The 23,347-nt window shown below is 40.8% G+C and overlaps 1 protein-coding gene across 1 annotated transcript in view; it reads left to right on the top strand.

The window, feature by feature from the left end:
- Window positions 1-23,347, top strand: part of LOC115086926 (follicle-stimulating hormone receptor-like) — a 458,076-nt gene that overhangs the window by 243,414 nt on the left and 191,315 nt on the right. The window contains exon 2 of the mRNA XM_029593403.1: window positions 19,363-19,434. Coding sequence (XP_029449263.1) covers window positions 19,363-19,434 — 72 coding nt within the window. The remainder of the gene's footprint in view (window positions 1-19,362; window positions 19,435-23,347) is intronic.

Below are 23,347 nucleotides of genomic sequence, written 5' to 3'. Positions count from 1 at the left end.
CCAGGACCTGAGGAAAAGGGTGCAGAGCAGTTTTCTTTGCTCTATACCTTCCAGGCTCACTCCTCCCATCCTGTTTCTGAACTGGAAGGGGAAGGGCTGGAGCAGGCTGTTCTATGCTGACTGAGATTAAGCACAATTGGTAGGTAACAAACCTTTGGCTGGCCTGCTGCACCCCAGATTTCTATAGCCCTAAGTAGAGGTTTAGTGTGCATATTGGCAAATCCAGCCCTGGACCTGCATTAGGCATGGACAATGTAAGCAACTTACTCTAGTGCCAAGTTTGATAAGTGTTAGAGCATTGCTGAAGCTATCATCATGGCCTGCTGACACTTTCGTCTTCATCTGGGTGCACCACAATAACTTAAGCTAAACACAACATGGGGCCTGTGAATTGGCATGTGCTCTCACAGGTCCTGCAGTGCTCCACCACTCACAAGGGTTTCCCTGGTAACAGAAATTTCCAGATTCTCCCATTTCTTCTTTAATACAACATTATCCTTAACTAGAACTTGATTCACAGAGCAAATTCCATCAACCTTTTGGACACAGCCCTTCACATCTTATCCTGCATTCTGAAGAAAATGAAGGCTTATGAAATCCCTTATGTTTTGTTTGTTTATGTGTGCGTGCGTGTCCACAACAACATTTTGCCTGGTTATTCATATCAGATTTCCAGGGCATGACAGGGGTGGCTTGTCGATCCTGACAGGGGTGGGATTTTTTGGAATAATGCATATGCATGGATTGTATATCCTGGAAAGTAGGATCTACTAGTTCATATGTTTTGCATATGTTTTGAGCCATCAGACCCGGTTTCTTTACCTTACATGCCAATTCAGTGCTGGCTTATTTTGATAGAGAAATAGAAACTGCTAATGCTTTCTTGATATCTATCATTGCATGCCACACTGCATCCAAAGTAACTTGTACAAGAGATTCTGAAACCCTCAAAAAGTCAGAAGTTCAATTTTGTCAGCCCTAAATGAAACCACATTATTTAGCTTTATTTTATTATTATTTTTATTATTATTTATTTTTGCATTTTCAAAAATCTATACAAAACAAAATGTTATACATGAATACAGAGAGTTCAACATCAGGTACATAATAGTGCATAATAGTGCATTTAACAGAATCAATATTTGAAAAAACCTCTGTTTCTCCTCAGGAAAATACCAGGGCAAAACAATTTTTTTAATGAGCGAATATACAGGAAATTTAATAACTTGAGAGAGGGATCACTATACTCCTCTCAATCTCATTTAGAGAAAACAATTGGTATCTTATTTATTGCTCCTAACCTGATCCTATATTTGGTGGGTGGGAATCTAAAAACTGCTGTAATTTAGATATTTCAAAAAATACGTATTTATGCTCCACATATTTAATTTCACATCTACACAGAAATTTCAATACAAATCCGGCACCTCTAGCAAGATCCTCTGATTTCAATTTCAAAAATTCTTTTCTTCTATTCTGAGTGGATCTTGTCAGGTCTGGACATATCTGGATATATCCAGACCTGATATTCATGGAATTTTCCTAGTCTATTTCTAAAAATTAGACGAAGTACACTATCTCTTTCTGTGGGAAACATGAAAGATACAAGAAGAGTAGCTCTAGTTGGTATATCTGTATCAATTGAGGTTTCAATTATTTCAGATAGGTTCGAAATTTCTGACTGTATTATTTAGCTTTATTTTAACAAAGTTCCCGTGGCCTCCTCCACTCCTGTCTTCAAAACATTTTCTAAATCCAGTTGAGAACAAAATTTCAATGAATCCCTTTGGGTTAAAGATTCCAGCAAGCCATGTTAGACTTCGATCGAGATGTAGCTCTTTGGAATCTGAAGATGCAGTTAAATCAGCTGAGGATACTTAAGAAACTATGGACTCCAGCTCTGCTGAGGTGTTGGCTGCAATGGAGTCTTTTGTTTGACTCTGCCTTAAATAGATAAATTCCTACTCAGAGAAGGAGCATGCCTAGGTGGCTGCCTAGGTGGCCTCCTTTTTGCCCATGTAGTTCTCAGTCTTTCCTATGGGACAAAAAAAATGTATATTTTTATTTTTTTTCTTCTATGGAAAATCATGGGAGTTGACTCTAGCCACCTTCCTTGCTTTTATGCAGTCCAATTCAACTGGAAAGGAATCTGAAATGAAAAGTCGAAGGAAAAAATTCCATGCAGATTCATGTCTCACTGTGTTTAAAGAGACAGTACTGCTATTGCTATGATACATCATAGTACTTGTCTGTTGAAAAACCACTTTGACTGTTCCTATATACCTAGTAAGTATTCCAGTACATCTACTAACCACACATGCCTCCTTTCAACCATAAACTCTCCTCACATTGACCCCTGCTGAGCCCATGCACTCACACTCCAGCACACAGTTCCAACATTCATGCTCACACATCACTAAAGGTACTCCTAGTGAATTAACAAACAGAAGACACTAAAGTTATAAAAATAAAAAAAGACAATTAAAAATTATGTTCCCCTCTGTCCAGAGTAGGGTGGATGGATGAAGGGTGACAATGTCCTGCCATTTCTTTTTGGTTCCTGCCCTCCTCCACTGGGGCGTCTTCCTTCTCCTGCTGCTTCTGGAGTTGAATGGGGCATCAGAATGTCAAGGTAAAGCTGAAAGAGATAAGAAAAACATTATCATTCAGGATGCCTCTGACATTTTTCATGTTCTATATATAAAAAAAAATGCAAACAGTTGCTAAACACTATTTTTCAACAAATATGTTATTTATTACTAGATACTTATTATTAACAGTTACTATTTTTGTTGTCAAGGATTTATGATGTCTTTCTGAAAAGCATAGCAAGTTTAATACTTATATGAAGCAGTATGTATTTCCCCACAAAAATCCAACTAATGATGACATTCACATTCCTAAATGAAATTTCAGGTCAGAGTTATTCCCTGCTCTGAGCAGAATTGTATCTGCATTGAGGATACTTACCAAAATATTGCTTTTGTTACTCTGGGGCAATTTTGAAATTAGCTTGGGAACTTGCTGGCCAGCAGGTACTTTGCACTCACAGAGCTGCAAACTAATTTTGAAAATTTGAGGCTAGCAGGGAGTGTAAGTACGAAAATACCTGAAGAATTTGCACCTGTTTTCCTGCAGGTGTAAACTAAAGTACAGAAAAACCACACTTAGGGATTTTAAAATGAAATTCCCTTGCATACTTTCCTTTTGCCAGTCTAACTCACCCCCAGCTCTTCCCTTTTTTGGCCTGGCCAAAAGTATGCAAGATGTTAAACAAGTCATACACTTTTGACTGCATTGAGTTGGGGAGAGCAATCTTCAAATAGGGCATTCTAACCACCTTAATCATTATGAATATATCCAAAGGCCTTTGGAAAGTTTCCTCTTAATGTCTGTGTCACCTCTTTCTTACTCTCAGTGCAAATTTGTCAGATGATTCCAGCCAACCTTTGTCACGTATTCCCTTCTGCAGGGGACATCCTGTTTCTTTCTTATTTATGGATAGCATCGACAGACACTTTAAACATACCCTGGCATCCTGGCATTGTGACTGGTATTTTACCAATCGCTACTGCCTTTACTAATGAACATGATGCTGCACCCCTGTTCCCTTTCCCAAGTGCTTAACTCACAGGTCACTTCAGATCCAAGCTTCGTTAAACTTGCACACGCATCTGTTTAAAAGCCGAAGAGTTTGACCTTGATTAGACTGTATCTAGCGAGCAACTGTGGAGAGGTGCTAGTGAGAACAGGGGATGCTTTGTCCTGAAATAATATGTGTATCATTGTTGAGACTGTGAAGACCATGTTTTGGGGAACAAAAAAAATAATTGAATTGGATACAAACAGTTTGATAGGGAAAGGAACTAGTCAGCACATTTTACCAAATGAATTAACACACACACAAGTTTGTAAAAAGAATCTAATATGTTTAACAGGACATTTTGGGCTTGATGTTCAAAACAACTTACACACATAAAACCCTGTTTTATGACCGTAAACGGCACTTTGAAAATCAATTAGAGGTTTGCACATGTAAAAATATACATGAAACCCTGCTTCATGAGTACTTTTAACCAGCTTAGGACGGAATCGGGATGGGGGGAAAACACGTATTGTATACTTTCAATTTAAAAAAAAATTATGCCTATAAATGTACATGCCGAAAATGACGTCTGCTCAGGAGCAGATGTAACTTTCTGCACATATGTGTATGTGTAAACTGCGACAACTCATTAAATTTCAACACGGATTCGTGTGCATAGGTCTACTTTGAAAATGTGGCCTAAAGTCTTTGGATGAAAAGTTTCCACAGGATTTAGCCCTAAGTGGGCTAGTTAGCAAATTACCCTCCCAAAGGGAAATTCTTCACACCGACCACATACTGTAGTTGCAAATTAGACTGGTGGATTTAATACCATGCACTTTACCTGACTTCCCAAAGAGTAAAGCTTGAGTGTCAAAGCCAAGCATCGGCAGCTGGCCTCCAGTCACTGTGGACACCAATCCACTCATGTTTTCAGGATATCCCTAAGGAATATGCATCAGATAGATTGGCATACACACTGCCTCGCTTGTACACAAATCTATCTCATCCATGTTTGTTAGGGATAATCTGAAAAACTGAGCATATTGGTAAATATGAGGACTGGAGGTTGCCTACCCCTGCTTAAAGCTGTCACTTATTTTGCACCCGATCTTTTGTGCAGGCTGCCGACTAGGGGGGAAAGTAGTGTCTATACTTTTGAAAATATCACGACTAAGTGTTGTTTTCCTCCCCAGTCCTAAGCATGCCCATGGGAACTCCCCTTTTTAATGCAGCTAAAAGAATGTGTGTTGTGAACCCAGCATGCACCTTTGTTAGCCGCTCTGTGGATGACAATTTTTAGACAAGCCAATTTACCCAGATAAATGATTTGAACATTATCCTCTAAGTATAAGTGCTTTTCCTGCACTGAAACTCTCTTGGTTTGAATTCAGCCTTGTATTCTTCACACATCTCTAGCAAATATCCTATTTCGTTTCGGGTTGTTTTCGAAATGGAACAATTTAAATTTTGGTAAATTTTCATCGGAATCTTGTTTTGAATACCTTTTTAAAAAAATTAAGTTGCTGGTCAGGCCTAGGCTTAGACCAAAGCCAGGGCCTCACCTAGGAAGTAGGATAAGACCTAAAGCAGGGGACCCAGTCTAAGCTCTAGCGTAACTTTGGCAACTCACCCTAGGCCTAGGCTTTCCTAGGCATAGCTGTGACCCAATGAAGGGGGTCACAGCCTGTGCTTGAGCACAATGCCAGAATTTTTAACTAGCCCTGTCCCAATACTGGAGCCTAGGCCAAGGCTCAAGCAAAGGCCCAGGCCCAGAAAATTTCCCGACAACCCCCCCATACATACCAAATCCAATGTCCCATCCTGGCCTGGTCCTGATATGTGTTCCTTGGCCCAGACTCAGGCCCAATGCCGGGCCCTTGGCCCAGAATCCAGGTCCAGGCCAGGAACCCAGGCCTTGGAGCTCCTCTTCAGTATCTTATTTCTTCATCTCTTTCTCGCTACCTGATGCCATCTACTTGAGTCCTTGCTCTGGACTGCCATACATCATAATAGTGCCCCTTGCTGGGGACGATGTAAAGGAGTTAACTCCATTGCAATGACCCCAGCGAATGGCATCATTTGGCGAAGAAGAGCCGAAGAAAGAAGATGCTGAAGGAGAGCTATAAGACCTGGGCTCCAAGCCTGGGAGTGATCCTGAGCCAAGGCCCAGGCATCAGTCCTGGCCTCTGGGCCAAGCCCCAGTGTTGGATGTGGTTCTGGGCCAAGGCCCCTGCATCGGGACCTAGCCTATGGGCCGGGTCACAGCATCAGGCCTGGGTCTGGGTCCTGGCCTAGGCTGGGGCTCAGGCATTGGGACACGACCTCTGGGCTGGCCCTCATGTTGGGCCTGAGTCCAGGCCCTGGCCTAGACTGAGGTCCAGGCAATGGGTTCTGGACTCTGGGCTTGGCTGCAGCGTCGAGCCTGGGTCTGGGTTTTAGCCTAGGCTGAGGCACAGGTTTTGGGACCTGGTCTCTGGGCCTGGCTCTGCCATCAGGACTGGTTTGAGCCCTGGCCTAGGCCCAGGCCAAGGCTTTTGCACCAGATCTCAGGGCTGGTCCCTGGATTCAGGACTGGGTATGAGCCCTGGCCTAGGCTGAAGCTCAGGTGTTGGGCCTTGCATAGGGTCTAGGCCAAGGTTGAGGTAACCTATCGCAGCCTAGACCTATGCACCAGGCTAAGGCTTTAGGAGCAGCTGGCCCCAATTTCTAGGACAAGTCCAAATCCTTGGCCTACATAGGCTTATGCCACAGTAAGTGGTTGCAATCTCAGCCTAGGCCCCACACAGATCACCCCCAGACTGGGTAAGAGGGGGCAGGGGAGGATCCCAGCCTCAGCATTTTTCCGGTTGTGAGGGATGGGTGGGGGATATGGGAGGCCCTGGAAAGCCCTGTTTCTTTTTTTTTTTTTTCCATTTATTTGGGGGAAGTTTCTATGTTTATTTTATTTTTTGAGCTAAAGAAGTAAACATTACACAAAACAAAATTTGTGGGGAAAAAAGCCCCTCAAAAATGAAATGAAAAATGAAACAAAATTTTCCTTCCTTCCAACCCCTAGTGAGCAGCAAATGATCTCTGCAGTTTTTCACTGTACATTACTGTGCAGCATCACTGCTGGATGGATACATTTGAGTTATTTCAAAAGCTCACTTGGCACAGCTGAAAGACATCCTGTGCTTTCTTACCAAGAGCATATGCAATTATAAAAGGAGCAGGAAGAGTAAGTGGCAACAGTCACTGTTCTGGCTCCAGATGTGCCAAGTATTTTATGTATGCCATGGATGCCTCTCTGTCTTTTGAAATGCTATATCCCTCTACAGAGCTGAAAAGGCCAGAGGTGAGAAAAGCTTTCTATCATATATTGTCTTTGATTTGATTTATTGTCTTTGATTTATAATTCGCCTTTATACATTTAATGCTCAAAGTCAGGAACAAGAAAAAAATACATAAAAGAACAAAGGAGGTTGGAAAGAACACTGGGCCAGTGACCCCCAATGGCTCATGTTACAGCAGTGTAAGCTGGCTTATTCTCTGAATTTTAGAACTCAAGAAGAGGAAAAAGCTGGTTCAGCCAGTATCTAAGCACCTTCAGAGCACCCTGAAGGAGCTGAGATAACCCAATTGTGATAGCATTAGACTGAAGATCTAAAGACCCTTAGTTCAACTCCAGGTTTCAGCAGCCCTTTGATAAGCTACTCTGTGACTGTATATGCAAGGTCCCAGCATCTAGCCAGAAAGATCCAATTTTGAGGCATATCACTGCACTTTTGGGGGGTGTTATTAGTGGTGTGCCTTAAGGATCAGTCATTGAACCAGTTCTTTTCAACTTTTTAATGAGCAACACTGCAGAAGGATTGAAGGGAATCATTTGCCTTTTTTCAGATGATACCAAAATCTGCAATATGGTAGACAGCCATAAAAGTGTGGAAAATATGAGGAGGTATCTAGCAAACCTGAAGAAATGGTCTAGGGTCTGGCACTTAAAATGTAATGCTAAAAAATGTAGAGTTATGTATTTAAATGCAAAATTCCAAGGGAGAGGATAGCATCTGTCCTCCCCTCCAATTATACAATACAGAGTAAAGGTGTGCAGAGACAAAAAAATTGTTTCTGTTCATTCATTCATTTTATAGGTCACAGTCATTTGTCAGGTTCATTTCAAATGAAATAATAAATTTCATTTGTTCGTTTCATTCATTTTTTTTGTTTTACACTGAAGTCAATGGGATAAGCAATCCATAGGTCTCATTGAATTCATTATAACAGAAAAAAATAGGTCAAAGTTGGGTTCAATCACCATGACCTGAGCCTAGGTCTAGGCCCAATGCCAGGGCCTGACCCAAGGTTAGGTTCCATTGCTGAGGCTTAGACCTCAGCACAAAGCTTGGGCCCAGCCTGTGCCCAGCTCTTATCTGCAAGGACCAAGCTAGGCCCAACATTGGACCCACCAAGGCTCAGACCTAGAGACAATGCTTGGGTTAGGCCAAGGCCTGATGCTGGAGCCCAGCCTATCACTGAGACTCAAATCTAGGCCAAGAGGCCAGGTCCATTCACCAAAGCTAAGGCCTAGGAATAAGACCACAGCAGGAACCTGGACCAAGGCCAGGTCATGTCACCAAGAACTGGGCCTGTATCTAGGCCCCATATCAGAGTCCAACCTGAGGCTGGGTTCTGTTACTGAAACCTAGGCATAAGCCTAGGCTGGATGCTGGGGCCTAGATAAAGACTGGGTCCCATAACAAAGGCCCATATCTTAGCCAGGCCTGATGACAGGGTCTGACCTGAGACTTGGTTCCATTGCTGAGGCCCAGTGCTATGTCTATGCCTAGACCCAGGCCCAGGGCCTGGTCTTATGCAATTTTCTTTCTTCGCTTGTTAATGAAAAATTATGCTGTTCCATGTGAAAGCCACACAGCCATAATGCTACTGTGGTGTCTGCATCCTAAGTGGACAAAGCCATTTTGATATATGGCTGTATAGTCAAATGGCTGTACATCAAATGGCGCAGTCAGCTCGAAAGGAAGGCAATGCAGTGGCATCACTAAGGTGCACCATTTGGGTGGACAATATCATTTTTTATCAATGAAAGAAAGAAGATGGTGGAAGGTGTAGGCCTAAGCCATGGCCTTATCAATGGATCCTGGCCTCTAGCTTAGGCCTAAGACAGTGCCTAGGCATTGGGATCTGGCTGTAGGCCCTGATGTTGGATCTAGGCCTAGGATTTGGCCTCAGCAACAGGTACCAGCTTCACAGTGGGCCACAGCATCAAGCCTGGACCTCATTCATAAGGCCCAGCCTTAACCTGAGACCCGACATTGGACCATGGCCTAGGCATGGACCTCCACAATGGGACATGGCCTCTGGCTAGGGCCCAGAGTGAAGCCTGGGCCTCAGCGATGGGCCTCAGTGATGACTGGCCACACATTCACTTAACTCCAGGCCCTCCACTACCATCCACCTGCAAGCAGCCAAATCACACTGCTCACAGTCTGCACCCCAACTTCATCCAGGATCACACTGCCAAAAGCCACTTGCATGCAAACAGCCACACAGAATCGCACTGCAAGTCAATTGGCCACCAGCAAGAAGGAGAACAGTGAAAAGGTAGGCCACAAAGAGAGGAAAAAGAAGGCAGATGCAATTTACCAGAAAAAAAAGCACCACAAGAAAAGGCGGGGTTAACCATTTCTAAATACTCACCACAAGTATTGATTTATAACCTAGTCAGACAAGGAATACCAATGTAATCGACCTTTCTGTGTCTATGTTGCTTGGATGTGGGAGAGCTGAGATGAGTTGCCTGTCAGTCTTCGGCTTTGACAGCCAGGGCTGGTCTGTAACCACCCAAAGAATAATGTTGCATACTGTGAAGGGAATCCTGCTGTTTTATGGACCAAGGATATCATTGCAATGCAGACAATGTTTACCTAATAATCAGCAATCCAACTGCAGGATAATGCCAGGGGCAAGACTTTGATGGCCCTGTGTCCCCCAGACTGCAAATCGTGTAGAGGGGCTGGCTTCTAGAGCCAACCCTACAGTGACATGACGTTTGATGGAGTGCTTTTCATGATACTTGTTGAGCACTTATGAACCAATATGCAGCAGATGAAGGCATGATATTTTGGGAAGTTAGATGATGTATTTGTTTATATCTGATGATTGCATTCTTATATATAAATTAAAACTATTGCTGTGGCCAATTATGTCCAATAAACAGCTTATTTCTTGAGCAACAGTCTGATGAAGTGTTTCCTTCACTTGGAGCAGTATAAAAGGGAGAAAGGGAAAGGGGAGTGGTGAGAGGGAGAAGGTGAGTTGCACCTGTTACAGTTGAGGAGCCAACCCATCCCCCATATAGGAGTGGGGAGGCCACAACTGGAGCAGTGCTGCACATCTGGACACAGAGGGAGGAGGGGCTAGGGAGGGGGTGGGAGTTTAGGTAGGCAAGGAAGGCTGGGGAGTAGTCTGGCAACCACAAAATATGTGTGAGCTGGCCTGCCCATATCCTCTTCTTGCAGCAGTTTTTCCCACCCACCCCACCCTGTAGATGGACTGCTTTCCTGTGGTTTGTGTGCGGTGGAGTGTGTTGGAGAACGTCAACCTGTTGTGACACAGGCGATTTCTTGTGCGCTTGTTTCTGTTCCTGTTCTCTGTGGGGCCATTTGCCTCAGGTCTGGTTGTATTATGTTGATCATTCCACAAGCAGATCTTTTCCGCCCTTTGTCTTTAATTTTTTTGAAACATTTCTATTTCTTGTTATACTGTATCTTCTTTCATTGAAAAATATTTTTCTAACAGAAGTTCTGGTGATGCAAGTTAAAGCCTCCCAGTTGTTATTGTTGATAATGGTGATTTCTTCCAGGTTATGGCTCAACTTAGCAGGGCAAATACAACGTCTGTATAATAAAAAAATATGCCAAATATGAAAAATAAAGGTTTAAGGAAATATGTCTCCTTAACTTTCAATTTGCATTTCCCCATCTTTGCTTCCCTTCCCTTTTCTTGGCCTACATGATCACTATCTTTTAGACTTTATAACAATTGTATTCAGTTGTAACTTGCTGGAAGTAACTTTTCTGAATACGTGAGATGAATTTGTGTGATTCTTCCTCATAACAGACTTGAAATTAGGGATAGATTTAAAGGAGCAGTCTATCAATTTATTTCATGCTATCATGTTTTAAGTTGTGAGATTCAGTGGCTAAAATATCCCTATCATGCCATTTATCAAGAGACGACTTTGTATTTAAACTAATGATGTGCAATGATCGCGTTTTAGGATTCTCATGGATTAAGACAGCTAGGTGTAATAAAGCCAAAGGTATCTTTAAAAAAAAAAAAAAAAGTTACTTTTCCATAAATAAAGAAAGTTCAAGGAAAAGGGGTCATGAAGTATGAAGGAGTGAGGCTCTCAGAAAATGTGCAGACAAAATACTTTTTTAATGAGAGAGCAGTGGATGCCTAGCATTGCATACCTGCAGAAATGATAGCAATCAAAATAGCTATCCAAGTGAAGCCCACTTGTGTCACATACAGAGGGCTATAATAATGGTAATGTGGAGAGAGGGACACAGAGTGATATTATAGAAGCACTCCACAAGCCTTTCAAAGGACTGCACATAACTCTCATTACAAGAGCTTTCCAAACCTCCAGTCCTGCTCCGGCTTTTATCCCGCTCAATGTAATCTCATCCAAATCTGCAAAAAAAAAAAAGGGGTGACTCCCAATCTCTTCCTATTACCAGTGCTATGCACCACTGGGGTTACAGCTGCTCCTGTCCCCAACACTACAGGAAGATTGTTGAGGATGAAAGGCCAGATGCTGATGCCCTACGGAGTCAGGGCTGGCAGATTTTCCTCCCTTGGTATCAAGCTAATAATGTTCATGTACTATTAAAGCTACATCTTGTGCATCACCTGTTAAGTGGCATTTTTGCATGAATGTTAATTTTTATGCTACACACACTAAAATCTTTATAACAGGAGTGTAGTGTATATACCTTATATTCAAAGCCTGAAATTTCCCACCACAGAATATAAGATAAAGAATAGGGATGCACAACCCTCATTTTTTCATTTTAGTTCATTTTTTTCATTTTGGAGTTTTATTTTATTTTTTCTTTTTCTTTTTGGTTTCTTAAATGTTTCTTTCAGTCCAGTTCATTCCCCAAAAAAAATCCAACTCCCCCCAAGAACTGAATACAAAAAATATGGGCCTTTGATGGTCCTGACAGGGCCTCCCAGGGCCAAAAAACAGGCCAAGGGCTGCCCAGACCCCATAGCCAGCCCATCATCGAAGCCTGCAACGAACCCAAACCAGCGCTGAGAATTACCTGGTGCTGAGGGATGCCTTGAGCCAGCAAGGTACAGGGGCTGGTGTGGGGTTTGGGATCCAGGGAACAGGGTCATTCTCTCCCTCCTCCCTTTAAAATTATGAGGACCAGAGAACCTTTACCCTGGCCCCCATTCACCATCAGCCTGGATGCTCCAAAATGATAAGGAGCAATCCCAGTTCCTCCAATCCAATCCACAATGCTTTAAAAATGGCACCCTCTGCTTGGAGGATGGTGTCAAAATGAGATCACTTCAGGAACTTCCATCTGGCTCCAAGTTACTATACAGCCGTACAGCAAAATGTCACCAGTCGCAACGAAGGAAGTCACTGAAATGACATCACTTTGACACCATCTTCCAGGCAGATGGCACCATTTTTAAAGCACCGTGGATGGTGTAGGAGCAACTGGGATTTCCTGCTGCCTATATTGTAGGATCTGGGAAGGGGGTATGTGGGTGCCTGGATGGGAGATTCTAAGTCCCTGGGGGGGGGGGGGGGGGATAGATAAAAAGTCACAGTCCCTGGGGGGATAGATAAAGAGTGACAGCAGACCACTGACAGTGGACCATCCCTGGCACCATGCTGGCTGAAGGCAGGCCCCGGTGTTGAGTAGGCCTCAGCACCAGGCCGGAATGGGCAGGCCACATTGCTGGGTAGACATGAGTGCTTGGACTGCTCAGGGCAATCCCTGGTACCAGGCCAGATTTTTGACCCAGGGAGGACCTGCCAGTGCTGCCAGAGTCATGGGGTTTTTTTTTGGGGGGGGGTTTTCAAAAATACCATGGATATAAAAATACCCCACAATTTTGTGGGGGGTTTTGTAGGAATCAATTTTTGTTTTGTTCTATTGGAACAAAGCAAAAATAGCCTCATTTTTTGTACTTTTGGCATTTGTTCAGAACAAATGCACATTCCTAGTAAAGAACACTTTCGGCCCGATTTTAAAAGGGCCACACATGTAAAAAAAATGAGGGTTACGCGCAAGGCTGGGCCTTGTGAGTGCTGCACACATTCTAGAATGGACCTGGCCACACGCTTAACCCCTGTTACGCACAGAAGTGCCAGGCCCTGCAAAACGTGCAGGCTGGGGACGTGCTCTGGGCAGGGAAGGGCGGGTTGGGGAGTGAGCAGGGACAGCTCTGGAGGAGCAGTAAATAATGAAACAAAAAAAAAAACATAAGTAGCTAGGAAGGGGTTAGGGGTCGGGGAGGAGAGGAGAAAGGGTAGGAAGTTTAGATAGGGGTATAGGGAAGTTCCCTCCCAGTCTGCTCCTTAATTGGACTGGATTAGGAAGGAAATGGGGAATCCCTACTTGCATCGTCGCACATTGCTTTTAAAAATCCCCCCCCCCCCTGCACATGGAGGAGGCCACCCGACCGCCGACGAGCGCATGTTATAAAGTCGGCACATCCATGTGCATGCGCCAGGAACTGTGCGCACATGGACACGCATGTGCAGCTTTGAAAATCCAGCCTTTAGGGAGTTTCTGGGGCTGCCCTGCATCCCTACCCATTAGCCATCCACACCATTTCCAGTTTTTCTTATATAGACTTTTTGTGGAGCAATATTTCTTACAGCTTTAGTCAATTAAACTATACCTATTAACCTATCTTGAGAATTTCAATGATTCTCCTCAAATTTTTTTTCCTGTCTTTTCAGTCTGTCTGTCTTGACCAGATTGTAAATTCTACAGCTTAGGGATTGTCTCTTATGTACAGCCCTGCATACACTTTGTCGAGCTATATAAATGTTTTGTTGTTGTAGTAGTAGTAGTAGTAGTAGAGTGCTTCTCATGTTGCAGTTCTGAATAAAGTATTATGTTTACCATATTAGTTCTTTCAAATATGTAAAAGCAAAGGTCAGCCAAACAGGTGCAGATGATACATTTTTTAATGGCCTAAAATAGGACCTATAATTAACTTTCAAGAGTTTAACTCCTTTTATCAGGTCAGTATAAGGTGAGCTAAGAATGATGTCTGAACATGCATTTAAAACCTACAGTTTGTTGACCTTTATTTTTGGGTTGCAGTGAAAATATTCTCCATCTCTTATTGAATATACTGGTCTGCTCTCTCAGCTAAGCTATTTTTATAAATTAGAATGCACTGGAACTCATATGTGTGTATCTGGCTTGAAGCATTTCGCCTAGAAATACATCTACTATATTTTTACTTCTGATGAACAGTAACACTACTAAATGAATGAGGACTGCAATTTTGGGGATTCATTGTCTTATTTATAACAGCTGGAAAAAACTGTGCAGAAAAGTCCAAGGTGCTATTTCACCCTCTGTGGATGCATAATGCAAGAGAAATGTGTTGTTGTTTATGTTGGAACGATTGATTCTTCAAAGCAAGAAACAAGTGGAGGGAAAAAAAAGAAATCCAGAAAAAGAAATTGCATCATTCTACAGAGCTTTCGTCTGTCAAAATGTGTTATACAGCAGATGATCAGAAGCTGATAAAATCAAACCATTATCTCAGAGATTAATAAAGTAAATATTATTCAACTTCTTGCTGTAAATAATATATGTACTATTCTGAAAGTTTGGATTCTGGTTACATAGGTATTGCAATCAAAAAATCTGATTTTTCTTTTAAAGTTGTTGTAATATATAGGTACATTTTATAGACTGTAATAAGTTTTTCCTGAAAGCTAGATATTTCAATTGATAGAAAAGCAGACAATTGCTCAACACTATTTCTGATTACCTGCTTTCAATAAGCAGCCAGTCAGTGGTTCCCATAGATAATATGGTACCAGGCCAAGCTTTCCAATAGCTCTCCCCAAGAGGGATGCGTATGTGGTAGAAAAAAAGGCACCCCATGATGCTCTGGTATCTGCACAGTTCAAAGCATGTGATTGGAGAATCCCAATTGCTGATTGGTCAGCTGTCTCACAGGAATTTGGTCAGGCCATGGGAAATAGAAGCAGGTACAAAAAAAAAGAGAGGTTGATTACCATATACCACATGAACACATCCAGTACTAGAAAAGAGGTGCTAGTAAAAAAAGCTTAGATGTAAATTTTAAGACTCGCGCATGGGCACACATATATGTGCATTTGCCAGCTCTCACACATGGATGCGGCAACTTTAAAAATACACACATATATATGCATAATACATGTGCTTCTTTTAAAATTGGGTATTCACATGTACATGTGTGCATGATTTCATACTGACGTGCGCATGTGCGTGTAAATGTTGCACTGTGTTGATCAAGGAAGGCAATCTTCCCTCCTAACCCTCCTAACCCTTCTCCCCACCCCCCACCAGATGTTTATAACAATAATCAATTGTGATTTATCAATAAAGTTAATTGTTTCTTGACTCTGAAAAGGTGAATCCTGTATCTTGCAATTCTAAAAAGAGAAAATTATTTTGGAAAATAGCCAAATCAGTTTGGCAATGTCCCCTTAACCACTATAAATCATAATTATTTATTTATTGATTGATTTTATATACAGTCATTTGGTCGAACGATCACAATGGTTTTCAAATTTAAAGTGCTAAAAGATACATTCATAAACAGTAATAATATAATGAAAAAAAGATACATTCATAAACAGTTATAAAATAATGAAAAAGATACATTCATAAATGGTAATAAAATAATGAAATGAGATACATCCGTAAAACATTAAAACATTAAAGCAGCAAATGAAACATTTGAATAGAATTAAATGTATTTGTGCCATAGTTGACCAAAATTATAATCAGCACAGCTAAACTAAGCATACTGGGAATGTAAACTATCATACATGTACCTAGTTTTATCAATTATTCACTCTGGTTTTGTTGGTGCAAGTAACATTTATTCAGGAAATGTGCTAGGTTCTGGTATCAATTAAACTCAGAAATTACACTATAGTCAAGAAATGATCATGATTATGTAATGAACAGGAACCTTTGTTTTCAGTTTTTATTTTATTTATTCCTGGGCATTTCAATGTTATAACAAAAAAAAAATCAGCAGAAAAATGATTTTTCCACTGATTTTTCTCCAATATATTATTACAAAGTCATTTTTACACTGTTCTGTTATAACATTGAAATGCCCAGAAAAAATTAAATAAAAACTGAAAATGAAGATCACGTGAGTATTGATGAGCATTATTTAGAAATGGTACTTCTGTCAATCTTAGCCAAAATAACACCTGTTTGCACTGACTAATAGCTAAAAGTAACTGCTGTTCGAAAGTCAGTTCCTCCAGCATCACAATTAGACCACAGTCATTAACCTTTGCAAAACTGAATTACACAATTGAATTGTTGTAGAATACTGATTTATTATCTCTCCTAAGGTGGCTGTCTCTCCACAATGGTATGGTTTATTATGGTTTTCTAAACTGTACTGAACCACTAGATCAACTCTGATGATTCAGCACAGTGTAAAATAATTAATTTCTGGATGGTAAAAGGAAGAAAGAAAGAAAAAACATTGATATCAACTATCACATAAAAAGTGAAGAAATAGTCTATATAACCTTGCAGTAAACATTTGTTAAAGTAGATAATGTCTTCTTTGATATACAGTAGGCTATGTTAATCCAAGTTCCTGTTTTCTGCCCAGCACAGATATTAAGATAAGGGACATTAAAAAAAAAAGCAAATTCAAAAAAAGCCAGTAAGAAGCACTTTTTATCCCTGAGATGATAAAAATGGTCTATCAGACAAGTTTGTTCAAGCAAAGACACTTTGGTAAATCAAGATTCAATTAGCTGTCATTCCAGGTGCAGAGTTAAATATTAGAGACACTTGGAGGAATATTAAATCAGCTTTTCTAGGTTGTGTATATAGAGCATAATGAACCAATAATTTCTTATTTCTGGTATGATGACCATTTATCTAACAAAAGGAAAACAAAGGATTTGATTCTCAGACCTAATAATGTTCCCCTCACACCATCCTCTCTGCTGCTCAACTTCCCCACACAAACCCCTCTGTTTCTTAATGCCAGGCACATAACTTTCTTCTCTTCATGGCCCTCCACCCCTCATAAAATCATTTCAATCTTTAATGGCAAGAGGATGGAAATGAAGACCCAGGGAAACTTGTAGTATCTTTTTTGAATGGGGCTAACCTGTATGGAGCAAGCAGTTACAACCCCTAACCAAAAGGCATATGGGTAATCTGCATGGATTGGCTATTACAATCCTAAACACATTTCTGGGCAGACTAGATGATCCATTTTGATGTTTTCTGCTGACATTTGCTATGTTATGATGAGGTCCATATTCAAAGGGATCTTGTTTTAGTTACTTGGCCAAAAAAACATTGAATTGCAAATTTCTCCTCCTCTCACCAGTTAATTTTCCCCAGGCAACTTCTAATCCAGGTAAAATGTAGCTGAGTAAAAAGAGGGAGGGCAGTGGGCATTTCCAGGGATGGAGCTGCAGTTTAGCTGAGTAGTACTGATATTGAGCATTGCCCAGCTAAACTCACTTGGTCAGGAAAAATGCTGTCCAAAAGATACCCAGGCAATTTTAAATGAATATGTTCAGTGGCAGATTTACTAGGGTAAGTTCCATTAAATTTCTTGCCTAATGGTAGCCAGGTAAACTTACCTGGTTAACTTCCTGGTCCTCACACTACTGATTATAGACCTCTATGTTGCACAAATTCTCTACCCAGTCAAACCCTTCCTTGTTCTTGCCACTGACCTCTGTATCTGTTTCAAATATGCTTGAGTTCCCATAAATAATTTATAGGGTCATTCATCAAAATGCATTATGGCATTAACGCATGCATTAACGCCATAACGCATGAGATAAGAACAATAACGCACGGCATGAATGCAAATGTTTTGGAGGTGTGGGATCAGAGAGGAGCTTGGGCAGGATTTAGTAAATTGTGGGGTAATATCTTACCGTGCGATAGCATAATGCATGGTATCGCATGATTTTAACACCGGAAATAACTACACCTTTTTTCCTGGCATTAGGCTGTGTGATATGCCTGAAATGGCCATAATGTAATTTGCAATACATTTTTTGAATTGCATTTTGGTCATTACTGGGCTTGGGAAGGGGAGAGGGGAGCAGAGAGAGAGAACCTCTGGGGAGGACAGCGCCATGTGCAACTATTTATATCTCTATAGAAAGGCCATCTAATAGGTCGAGGTGAGGTGTTGGTTTAGGGTTTAGGGGCCAGTTTCGCATGTAGAGTGAAATGTACGAACAGCACAGTAGTATCATGTGGTGCAGTAAATGTGGCACACCCTGTGTGGGTGGAGGGGAGAGAGAGAGAGAGAGAGAGAGAGAGAGAGAGAGAGAGAGAGAGAGAGACTCTTTATAAGGCTCTTATATAAATCAACTATTTATACCAATGTAGGAGGGCCCTCTAATAGGTCGAGGTGAGGTGTTAGTGGTGGTTTATGGATTAGAGACCAGTTTCGCATGTAGAGTAAGACATACGAACAGCACAGTACACCTTGGTGAAGATTTGACATCATTTGGAGTGAAGAATCAGTGTGAGAGAACATAGTTCAAAATTTCATCTTTGTGAGACTTTCCTCACTCCAAATGATGTCAAATCTTCACCAAGGTGTACTGTGCTGTTCGTATGTCTTACTCTACATGTGAAACTGGTCTCTAATCCATAAACCACCACTAACACCTCACCTCGACCTATTAGAGTGCCCTCCTACATTGGTATAAATAGTTGATTTATATAAGAGCCTTATAAAGAGTCTCTCTCTCTCTCTCTCTCTCTCTCTCTCTCTCTCTCTCTCTCTCTCTCATTTACTGCACCACATGATACTACCAATGCAAAGCAGTAAGTTACAGTGTGGTAATTTTTCTTAATGCAGGCGTTATTAATGCATTTTGATATAACTAGGGGTTAGTTACTACTCCATCTTCTGGTAGATGGTTCCAGGGATCCATTACCCTCTCAGCAAAGAAATATAGGTGCTGATTTAATTTTCCTTTTTATTTTACACACATGGACAATATTATAAAATATGTTGGAAAGATTATAATGGTTCACTTAGGAGTTCAATTGTGGAATCCTTGGATGAAATGTTTGCAAAAGTGCATTTTGAAGGAAAAACGTATCAATAATTCAATATTCCTACCACCTTAGTTCTGATGTTAAAAATATTATAAAACATTTATGGGCAATATAAAATAATGAACGTGGTGCCTGTTGCATTAATATGGTTACTTTAAGGAACAGATAGCTATATATATGCTTGCTATGTTGCATGTATACTGTGGACACATGTAGAAGAAGGACTATTTATGCAAATATCTGATAATGAACTCTTGCTCCAAAATGCATATTTTGAATATTGTGCATTGTAGAAAGAAAAATGAAATAGAGAATTAGTACATTGAATCTGAAAAGAAAACCTTTATTTATACACCATAACATTAATTATAATTTAAATATTATTTTATATATTTTACTAAGCAGTGTTTTCTTTATTTTCAGGAGATTTGTTCTCACCAAAGTGACAGTTATTTCATCTGGAGTTTTTGCAGGACTTGATGACCTTGAGAATATGTATGTATTTTTATCTTTATCCATATCCATACAAGGAGCGAATATGGTCTGGTAACTGTGTATGTAAAATATAAATATGATTTTAAATATATAAATTAATAATGCCATTTAGGTTTGCCACAGTCTCTTTGTTTGTTTTTATTGTATCTATATATGTTCTTACTGTAAACTGCTTAGAATTTGGGATTGTGTTGCATACATATATTTCAAATAAATAAGTATATAAATAAGTAAATATATAAATATAGAAGAGATAGAGATATGTATTATGGGATTATAATGTACATATATAAAACAATAGATAAGTAATGAATAATGCAGTTCTAATAGCCACATTCATTCAGATGCAAGTCGGATTGTTGTGATACCTTTAATTGTAGCAACCTAAAAATTATCCAAAATGGTGTCCTGTAAATTCATACACCCGATTATCTTTAGATAATTCTTAAGTTGATCCTAGAAAAGATATAATTCTTAAGTTGATCCTTAAGTTGATCCTATAAAAAGGCATCACAAACAGAAACAAATCCAGTCAGTATCATACATCATTTTCAACCATTCTCATCATGATCTCTGTGAATGGCAGAGATACTACTCCTTGAGTAGGATTAGTATTTAGAATAATTTGTGACATTTATATGCCCATCTAAACAAATGCTGCATGACTTGACAAATAGCATAAAGGTACCCAGTTTTTCTATAAACCAAGAGGGTTTTTTGACTGATATATTGACTGACAATCAGGGTCACACCTGCCAGATAATATTCTTCAGTAGATATCTATTCTTAGGATACTATATAAGGAAAAACAATGACCAATTTATGCAATTAAGACATTTGAGCCAGGACAGCATTTATTTTTCCAAGTTCCAAAGAAAATTTTCAAAGGCTGTTTACCAGGTTTCAAAATTGTCCACCCTTTCCACAGGTAAAAATATGCATGGGGGAACCAACAATGTACATACTTTAACTCATTAACAAAACTACGCTAGCCTGTAAGTGGAGTTAGGTTGGGGTAGGTGACAACATGTATAATTTTTTATTTTCAAAACTATATGTATAGTTACAGTGAAGAAGTACTCAAAGAAAAGCAAGTGCAGATCTCTGCAGGTACTTTTTCCTTAGACAACATTCAAAGGAAAATATTGCGTGTAGTTATCTTTTGAAAACTGGTACAAGTCTGAGGTTAAAAGAACCTACAGACTTTGCAGCTATGCAGAGAAATTTTAAAATTGCCCCTTGTTGTACAGTTCAGAAACGTTTATCTAACAGTGCGACTGTCCAAATCATATGATAACATAAAATTAGAATGAAAACACTGAAAGCAGGAAAACATCCCCAAAATATTGACTTTCTGTTTCTTGCTTCTGTATACCCTTTAAGGTGATTTTTAAAACCCGTTGCATGCCAAAGCCTGGGAGATTTTGGGGTAGATTTTAAAAGCCCTGCGCGCGTAAATCCTGCCGGATTTATGCACGCAGGGCACTCGCGCGCCAGCACGCCTATTTTGCATAGGCCGCCGGCGTGCACAAAGCCCCAGGATGCACGTAAGTCCTGGGGCTTTGTGAAAGGGGCAGAAGGGGGCGTGTCTGGGGGGGCATGTCGGCAGGCCAAGGGGGTGTCCGGGGGCATGTCTGAGGTTAGGGGGCAGGACGGGGTGGGTCCGGGGGCATGGTGACGGTATGGGGGCAGGCTGGGAGGGCGGTCCCGGGTCCCCTGGCACTGTGGCCTGTGCCGGGGGATGCTGAGGTGGCGCGCACAACAAAGGTAGGGGGGGATTTAGGTAGGGCTGGGGGTGGGTTAGATAGGGGAAGGGAGGGGAAGGTGGGGGGACGTGGAAGGAAAGTTCCCTCCGAGACCGCTCCGATTTCGGAGCATCCTCGGAGGGAATGGAGGCAGGCTGCGCGGCTCGGCGCGCGCAGGCTGCCAATTTTGCGCAGCCTTGCATGCACCGACCCCAGATTTTATAAAATACGTGCAGCTATGCGCGTATCTTATAAAATCTGGCGTACTTTTGTTTGCACCGGTTGCGCGAACAAAAGTACGAGCACATGTACTTTTTTAAGATCTACCTCTTTGTGCACAAGTGGGGCCGGCACTCATTGCATGGATTTTAAAAGGCACTCATGTATGTGCATATCTCCCAGTGCACGTACAAGTCAAAAGTTCGCAAAAAGGGGTGGGGCATGAACATGGTCTGGGCAGGGCTTGGTCATGTCAGGGGAAGGCCAAATACCTGCACGCACAAGTGTGCAGCTAGGTCACCTACTGTGAAACTTTACTACTGCTATGGATAGCATGTAAGTACAAAAACAAAAACATCTTGGCTAGTCAGCACTATTTTAAGAGTTAGGGCAAACAGGGGATAAGGGAGGCTAATAATTTAAGGAGGTTTGGAAGGGCAATCCCTAAACTGGGTGAACTGGGAACAAATTGGGAAAACTGGCATTGGCGTGCATCCCTTATAAAATCCCCCCCTACTTACACCGTAGAGGCAGCATTTGCATGCACATGCACGCATCCATATAAAATTGTGTGCATATGTCTGCCTTTTCAGCCTATTTTATAACATACATACATGTACACGAGCATGTTATTAGATGGCTGCGTCTCTGGACACAAGCAGGCATACATGCGTACATATGCGCCCCCACGCGGCTGTTTCAAAGTTACCATCTTTATTTTTTGCAATAAGGGTTTATATTTTTATTTATCTGACAAAAACTACTTAATTTTTTATGCATTTTGAGGGCAACTTTCAAACTAGGCACAGACGTGTAACATCTGTAGGTTCATTTTATCGGTGGAAAAGGTTCCCTTCAGAAATTGAGTTGTAAAAGTACATGTACAGACCTGCATATGATATTTTTGCAGGTACATTATCTAGCAAAATTATGCACTAATGTGCATGTTTGCATACACACACATACATGTTAAATCTGCCCAGGCTCTACTTACAGGAATGTCTCCATGCCTCTAAAGGCATTGTCTGTCCTCTCTGGTAGGGTAGGCAGGTTTCTAAGACACCATTTCTATGCATAAAACATTGGTTTACACACGGAAATGGGTTTTTTTTCATACTAGCCCTCTAAATACTTTATAAAATAAAATTTGAGCACCTTTCCTGTAGGCCAATAATGAACAACCTCGCAGCCAATTATAACCTTTTAGATTGGACTAAACCAGTATATTTGTGACTTTCTTTTAAGAGCTTTGTTTCCTTTCTAGATAGCTCTCAAAAGCATTCCTTTCTACATAGCATTCAAAAGGGAGTCACAAATACATTTTATTTCTTCAGTAGAAGGTTATCATCTGAAATGTGTGTGTTGACCTTTGTTAAGAAAAAAGAATCAAAAAGGTGCTGGTAAGATGGAAAAATGTATGTGAAGCAGAAAATCAGGGGAGTTAAATGAAAGAAGAGATAGCAAGGGCAATGCATTTTTATTAGAAAACTAAATAAAAGTAAGATGAAAAACAGCAGTAAGGGTTTCATAAGAAGTGGCTGAAAAAAGGCAAATAGATTAGTATTAAAACAGTAAAAGGCATCTAGAAAATGGAGCACAGGGTAAAATATCTAGAAAAGCTGAGAGAAGCAGGGAAGTTAGTCAGAACAGCTAAGGCATGAGTGGAAGAAAAGATAGCTAAATGGTAAAGCAAGGGAACTTTTTTCCAAATATATCAGTAAAGAAGAAGGGCAGAGGTGGAATTATAAGACTGAAATAAACAGATGAATGTGTGGAAGAGAAGAAGCAAAAAGCAGAAAGGCTAAACAGATGTTTGCCGAAGAAGGGACTGGAGAAGATCCAGACAATTTATAGAAAAAATGATTTTTATTGAACCAGCAAAACTGAAAGTGGACAAGGGCATGGGGCCAAATGGACTATATCCTAGGATATGAAGGGACCTCAAAGAC

Source organism: Rhinatrema bivittatum, chromosome 3 (assembly GCF_901001135.1).
Source record: "Rhinatrema bivittatum chromosome 3, aRhiBiv1.1, whole genome shotgun sequence".
NCBI lineage: Eukaryota > Metazoa > Chordata > Amphibia > Gymnophiona > Rhinatrematidae > Rhinatrema > Rhinatrema bivittatum.
The sequence above is the reverse complement of the archived record's forward strand: the minus strand, read 5'-3'. Positions and strand labels throughout refer to the sequence as shown.